Here is an 8,194-nt window from a genome sequence, read left to right on the forward strand (position 1 = left end):
TTAAGCAAGCAGGGTGGTAAGCTAAAGTTGGCTAAACCCGATACTATTTACAGCAATATTAGCTTTAATTAATGCTGTAGCTGTTTAATTATCAATTGATTTATGTGAAATCTTATAATGGCCTTTGGATTGATGGTTAGACTTTTTCCTTTTGGCTTAAAAATGAATTTTTTCATGCGAATTGAATCTTAGGGTCTGTTTGATTGAATGAATTGATTTTCCGGAAAATCATTTCTAACTTTTCCAGTGTTTGATTGGCGGAAAACATTTTCCATTTGGAAAATGAACTCCAAAACAAGGAAAAATGGGTTACATTTTAGGAAAAATGTCTTACCCTTTCAATTTCCGTAAGACATTTTCCGTGCTCTCCTCTCTATCGCCTCATTCATTCCTTCATTCATTTCCGGTAGAAAATTGCTTCTATTTATCGATTTTTCAGTAACTTGTTTTTTTAATTATTCAATACTTATTTTTTTAACACAATTACAAATAATTTATTTGATATTAATTTTTTTCAATTTATAACGATTAATATTATGGCTTAATAATTGAGTATTATTATAAATAAATCATTGCAATATATGTAAAAATAATTTAAAATATAAAAATTTATTAATATATATCAATATATGTAAAAACAATTTTTTCGAAAAATATTTCCAGGAAATCTGCCAAACAGCCGAAAATATTTTACACAAATTCAATCAAACACCAGAAAATATTTTCCAGTAAATCATTTTACAGAAAAGTAAAACATTTTCCCGAAATCATTTTACGGAAAATATTTTACTGGCAATCAAACAGACCCTTAATTCGATTGGTATAGACATTATTATTAATATAGGAGAATATAAGATCGAGTGTATTGAAACATATTATCTTCCTATTTATAGATTTAAAGAAATGTTATAAAAAATTCTAAATATTCTATTAAAAAAGAATAAATATGATAAAAATTTATAATAAAATTTTTAAAAAAATTATTTTTTCGATAATCAAATGATTTGAATCACTCTAAAAACAGCATCTTATTCATTACTTGAGACGATACACACAGTTACACTTACGTGTCAGAATCGTGCGATCAGAATCAAAACTCTGGACCCCATTTAAGACCATCCGTACTTACTAAAATATTTGAAGTACGGACCAATAAGAAGGGAACAACAACCTATACTCTGACAATAAGCCAATCTTACTAATCTCGTCCATGTATACACACATATATATATCCTAATTATAGAATTTCCCATACCAAATCCCATCAATCGAATCATTTTTTCGAGAAATACGAGACATCTAAGTCATACAAGTAAAGAGATCTATTCATTGATAAGAAAAAGAAAAAACGTGAGCGGTGATTGGATTGATGAGAAAATAGAATCCTGGGTCGCGAACAGTGATTCGATTGATGATAAAGAAAGAGAATTCTTGGTTCAGTTCTCCACCTTAACGACAGAAAAAAGGATTGATCAAATTCTATTGAGTCTGATATATTTATACTTTTAAATAGAATAGCTCCACAGCTGCACACAATCATCGACAAACTCAAGTTCTTGTTCATCTTTTTCATATCCACTGTGAGGCGGAGACATCATCATCCCCGCCGCCATGTTTGCCAAAAACTTTTCTCTCCCAAACACTGCTTCTTCGTCCAAAAAAAACACTTCTTCCGACTCTTTAGTTCCCTCCACCGCCGTGTTTTCAGCTGTCTTTGAGCTATCTCCGGCGGAATCAACAGGTCGGAAAACTTCCGCTGCCTCCGCCGCCGCTTTCTGGATGTCTTTTGGATCGGTAGAAGCTGGTACAGGGAGTCTCCAAGCAGAGTCCGCGAAGTTCAAACAAGCCAACCTTCCTCTCAGAGCTAACGCCGCCACGTCGTGGGCACGCGCCGCCATCTCTTCTGTCGGAAAAGTCCCGAGCCAAATCCTTGACTTTTTGTAAGGTTCCCTTACTTCACAAACCCATTTTCCGGAGTTCCTCCGGCGAACTCCTCGGAACACCGGGTGTCGAGTCTCCCGGAATTTCTTCCTTCCCGCTCGCTTCTTGGGGTAACACGAAGCTAACATCACGTCTTCATCGGAAAAATTCGGCGGACGAGAAGCTCCATTTCCACTCCCACTATCTGACATCGGTGACGAAACCGACCCATAATCTAAACTCAAAGAATCCATAACAAGGAATAAAACCGTGAATTCAACTTTCAATTAAACAAATATTTGACTTTTAGCATTTGAACAAGGAGCTTGACATTGAACTTTCACTCCCAGTAGAATAAAATCAAACCCAAAGTTGTAAAATAAAAGATAAGTTTATGAATTTGAAGTGTGAAATGAAAGGGGTTTATATGTATATGAAGTTGTTGAGATCATAGGATTAGAAAGTACTCGAATTTTATACAGTTTAAAAATAAGGGGGACGAACACGGAAAGTGAAGAGGATCCAGGCTGTGGGTATTGTGGGGGCAAAGGTGGATGGGGATCCACGCTTGGGTTTCTCCTTAGCCAGCTGTACCAATTTTTCAGACAACTTCTCGATACTTCATGGAACGACACGTGTTCTATTTGACATTTTGACTTCTTTTTTTTTGTGTTCGAGAAAATTATTGTTTCTGTAGCTGTCGGAATCATAAGCGTCAGCTTCAGTATTATCTCTTACATTTCGAGCTACTCGCACCATTTATCTTTTAATTGTTCCAATGAGTGATGTAATTTTAATTTTGATTTATTTTTATAGTTGTCAATTTTTTGTACAACCTTGAATTTAAATAAGCCAATCCTATACATAATGCTATGGTAAGCAAAAGATTTGTCTCTTTGCTAAATTAAGGAAATTTTATTATTAAACTCACAAATCATTTACTAGAATATCAATTAACCACCTTGTCCTAGCCTATTACATCACTAATTAATTCATCTCTTGCAAATAAAAATTTTGTTTGTTCAAATCCACTTCATCAAGTACATAAACTCAAAATATTATTGAAATGTGTACTAAAATTGTTGATGTTCGAATCTAACAATATAGAGATGAGTGATTCATTTTGTTCAGTGCAAAGTGAATAATTGCCTTAAACAATGTTCAAGGAGAGATAATATTATAATTGAAAAAGAAAGTTGAGGGAGAATAAAGAGAGAGTTCCTTTTTCTTTTGTGGCTATGGTCTTTTGTATCTTTAGTTGTGGCCTCAATTGCCATATTCGAGCCTCTATTGGTGGGTAAAATACGATTGATCAAGTGATTTGTTATTATAGGCTTGGGTACGATAACGTTTAGACATGCTATTAATCATTTTAGATGAAATGTGTTAATTGGAATCAGAGATGACAATTAATAAGCGAGACTTGTTTTTAAGAAGTAAGTGAAACCCTCATGAGTGTTTCGAATAATTTTTGTTTGAGGTATTTATTGAGCTTTCTACTCCGTTTAAAATGTTGGGTCATCACAAAAAATTATTTTATGGCAATATTTATATATTTTTTAAAAATTATTTTAATTTTTTGGGGTAAATTATTTAAATAATCACTTTTGTTTACCTCATGTTACACTTTAGTCACTTACGTTATCTTGTAACATTTTAGTCACCGAGCCATTAATTGCCGCTAACGGTATAATAGTAAACTGACGTTGCACATTAAATCATCATTTCATACAAAATTGTGGGTTAAATTATACAGCTAGTGCCCATATTTTTTATATTTTGAGCAATTTATTTATTTTTTATTTTATATTCTTTCAACTTTCTTTTCTTTCTTTATTTTTCATTCGCTTCTGTTTCTCTATTTTCCTCCCTTCTCCAATTCTTTTAACATATCAAACAGGATGGCACAAACCCTCCCTCAGCTTATCCTCTCTTACACTCTCAACTCTTATCAAATTCAATCTCTCACTCACCATGGCACAAATCCTTACACATGCCGCCACATCCACCCTTACGCGCCACCTTACTCTATCCTTTCTCCTCTACAAACACCTCTTATCCTCCAAATTCATCATCCATCGTCCTCTCATCCCTTCCCTCTGCTTCTCCCACCGCCCTCCTACCCCTTTTTCCCACGTCATCTGATGTCTCTCTCTTGTCCCCACGCGCTTCACCTCTATCCAATGTCGCATCAAATGCTTCGGGAACTCATCTTACTCTTTGCTCAACTTAGGGTCGAACTTCAGCAATTGGCTGGCAACTGAAATGTCCTGGTTGTTTTTGGGTTGTGATTATGAGCATTGACTTATCGTTATAGATAAGCCCAGTGAAGAATGAGCTACTAAGTAGGAAAGGATCGATTGCTATATCAAAACCCTCGCTATAGTCGTCAGCAGGTTTTTTTTGTGGACTCTTTTGGGTGTTTAATGCTCAGAAAGTTTGGAAAAATGAAAAGGAAAAAAAATGGTTTAAGTTTGGGAAGGAAGACTTGGGTTTTTTATTACCTATCTTTTTGGGTTTACTTTTGTTTTCACAATAATTGATTCTTTATTAAGACTGTGTATGATACATTTCATTCCAAGATTCAAAGAGTTCTTTTCTATTGCTTACATTATTAAGGCTTCGTTTGTATTTTAAGGCTTTCTTGTTTGATATTTATTTTTTATTTGATACATTAAAAAAAATAGAGAAGGGAGGAAAACAGATAGAGAAACATAGGAAATAAAGAAAAAAATGAAAGTTAAAAAAACATAAAAGAAAAAAATTAAATTACTCAAAAGGGATCACTTGTATAATTTAACTTAAAAATTTTGTTTGAAATGATGATTTAACATACCACGTTAGCTTAAAGTTACACAGTTAATGACAATTAACAGCTTAGTAACTAAAATGTTATAACACGTAACATCTCAAATATAATTGACTAAAATATAATTTGAGATGAATAAAAACATTTAATAATTTATTTTTAAAAAAAACCATAATCACGTGATATAATACGAAGATGTTGTCTCCATCCCTTAATTATTCAATCCGCTTAGTCAAATAAAGTCTAAATAGAAAAAAGTTGGAAAACAAAAGTTTGGACGAGTGTCTGGAAAAAAATGGACGATGAATTAGAAATGAGATGAAAAGGCCAAGACATTTGAACGGAACATTTTAAGACAAGAGTGGTAAACAGATGGGGGGGTGCCAACTGGCATATAGGTAAAAGCCGTACCATACTTGCAGTGACGTCACACAATTTTTCCTAATACACGGTTGACAGTTAAATACTTTCCAACCGCCATTTTTCCACTACCAGACAGAAAAAGGAACACATACACAAAAGGTGCGCCAATGGTGATGGATTGGTGACCCGGTAGGACTATAATTTATATATTGTATTTGCCGCGTCATGGCGAGTGTACCGCGTGGCCCACAACCCATTCCCATCCGCAGTGGCTTCCTCTCAGTCTCGGATATTATCCGCGTCAAATCCTACTACTACTATTATTATTATTATTATCCCAATTTGAATTATTTATCAGATATTTCGATTTTAGTTAGTATAGAATTATTATTTTTTAAATTAAACTGCCATGTAAATTCTTGTGTTGATTTTATTAAAAAATATATAAATTAATCACGTATCAAAGTTATTGATATCAACTTAAAAAATATATAATACAAATTAATAGATTCAGTACTTATTTAAACTCGATTTATGAAGTTAAATATAATGTCTAGGTTCTTTATTAAAAATCCTAATATAAAATGCATTTTTAGATATTTTATGTTATATGGGCTCAACCGGACTGGGCTTTCAGTCTTGGACAGCCCACTTAGTCTTTAAAGTATTTGGGCAAATTGTGAATATCATGCAACCTATAGTGGAGGCAAAAACATATAATGGATTCATAGTCTCTTGGGCTTTTTAAAGGGCAAATCTATACTTCTATACTATTGTTTAAAGAATTAATTGTATGAACTTTTCCCATTTATGATTAAAATTTACAACATTTTAATTTTATATCAATTATGTCCTATTATTATTGAAACCATTAATTTAACCATTAACTAATACGTAAAATCCTATAAAACATAAATTAAAATTAAGATTATAAAGATAAATGTTGACGCATAATTTTAAAATTAAAAATAAAGTAAATCCGAAAAAAAAGAGAGTAAAAGATAAATTCTGTAGAAGTTTCAAAAATCTCAAAATTCATATTTTTTACAACTTCAACTTTTACAATATTTATTTCTCTTTAAAATTTTCCTTTTAAATTATTTCACATAAGATCGGACATCTCATTTAATGATCTAATTAACAATTTTAGTAACAGAAGGACATTATTCATATAACATCGATAGTTCGAGGATGTAATTAAAATTTTTAAAAATTTAAGGATCAATTTAAAATAAAATTCATAATTTAAGGATGTTTGGTCCAATTAATTTTTTATATGATTGATTGAATTAACCTCTCCCATCAATTAGGGCATAACTAAGTTCAAATTTAAAAAAAAAAATCATTCATTTCCTAAAGTAACAAAGATTACTAAGGAGCTATTTTTTTGTAATTTTATATTTTATATAAAATATAAAAAATTTGAGATTTAAGCTTAAGACCACACAACTTTTAATATATTAGCTTTACTATTTTGATTGAAACTTCATTTATTTGTTACATTCAGGTTTTATAAATATATTTATTAAATAATTGTTGATTTACAATGTGAGTATATCATAATCTTGTATAACTTCTGGATGAGTAAAGGGTAAGAAGTAGATCTTGTTTCATGTTCGAACAAAAATGATCAGGTTTCAATGGAAGGCATAAATCAATTAACAAATAACAGTCTCCGTACTTAAAATAAATTCGAATCCCATTACTATACTATATCGTACTATATTTAAAAATTTAACTGAATCCGTATTACAAGTCAATTGAACATTATTTCAGTTGTGAAATGACAAAAAAAAAGTCATTTCTTTGCAAAAATAAATTATTTTATTATAATTTTTTTATATATATAAAATCACATATGAATTATAATAGGATTTGAACTTAAAACATTTTATATAATTTTTTTAAAACTTTCAATTTTATCATTTTAATAAATATTTAAATTTTTTTACTTAAATATCAATAAATATATTTTTTTACGTAAAAAATTATTCACCCAGGCCATGTAATTTAATTTGTAGATGAAAAAAAAAGACCATGTTCTTGTCTCATTAGACAAATTGATTCTCCTAATAATAAAGATAGAAAAGGCAAAAAATTTAAAAAAATTAAAAAAAAACCCAATAATTCCATTCTCTAGAAAAGGACTTCTTTTTTAAACATTATCATTTGATTTTTACACTTTATGCACCTCTTCCAATTTCTATTTGTGGGGCCATTTTTCTTGATTAGGGTTTGAGACAAAAAGATGGTCCAATCTTTAAATTCGAGATTTAAGTGTTAATTGATGATTTCAGTCAATTTTAATCTTTTATCATTACATTCAACTAATATTTCAATTCATATTTGTTACCCCGATAGTATATTGTTAATTCAAGAATTGGATGCTTAGTAAAATTTTGGTGAAAGTGTTGGAGAGATATATGTATTATAAGTTAGATTATATTCTTTTTTTAAATGGTAATTTATTATTTATATGTTAGACCGAAGAATAAGTTGATCTTTTATGTTAAAAGTTTCATCAATGTCTACTATTAAAATTTAATGTGGCTAATAAAATAATTAGATAGTTACATGTGTTGTGTCACATGTACATCATGCTAACATAGGTACAAGGACCCGTTATTAACATTAAAAATAAATGAAATTGATAATAGAATGACTAATTTACCCATTTTCTGAATAGATGGGACAAAATGTAATCTTACTCCTAAAATAAGGACCTCTATGATACATTTACCTAAAGATTTCTCTTATCACTGTGATATTGTAAAGGTTAATATACCATACGGTATTGTTTTTAATGTTTAATTTAATACATTTTTTGTCCCAACAAAGTACTTACATTTTTCTTATGAGAATACGTGTCAAACATCCATTGAGCTACATAATGCCATTCGACATACGTACTAAATTTAACATTGAATCTAAACTCATATATTAAATTGAACATTAAAATTAAATTTATGTATCAAATAATATATTAACCCACCTTGTTTAATATATGATCGAATATCTCAAAACATCCAATCATAAAACACAGTTACCGACATTCAAACGAATCATAAGCTAGATTGACTGATATATATACATTATAATAAT

At 30.4% G+C, this 8,194-nt stretch overlaps 1 protein-coding gene across 1 annotated transcript; it reads right to left on the reverse strand.

Annotated features, from left to right (window-relative positions):
* Positions 1-1,003: 1,003 nt before the first annotated feature.
* Positions 1,004-2,367, reverse strand: LOC107922903 (dehydration-responsive element-binding protein 1D-like). Its single transcript, NM_001327212.2, has one exon. The coding sequence runs from the start codon at positions 2,172-2,174 to the stop codon at positions 1,506-1,508; it is 669 nt and encodes a 222-aa protein (NP_001314141.1). The 5' UTR covers positions 2,175-2,367; the 3' UTR covers positions 1,004-1,505.
* Positions 2,368-8,194: the final 5,827 nt, after the last annotated feature.

This window comes from Gossypium hirsutum, chromosome A11, assembly GCF_007990345.1.
Source record: "Gossypium hirsutum isolate 1008001.06 chromosome A11, Gossypium_hirsutum_v2.1, whole genome shotgun sequence".
Taxonomy (NCBI): Eukaryota; Viridiplantae; Streptophyta; class Magnoliopsida; order Malvales; family Malvaceae; genus Gossypium; species Gossypium hirsutum.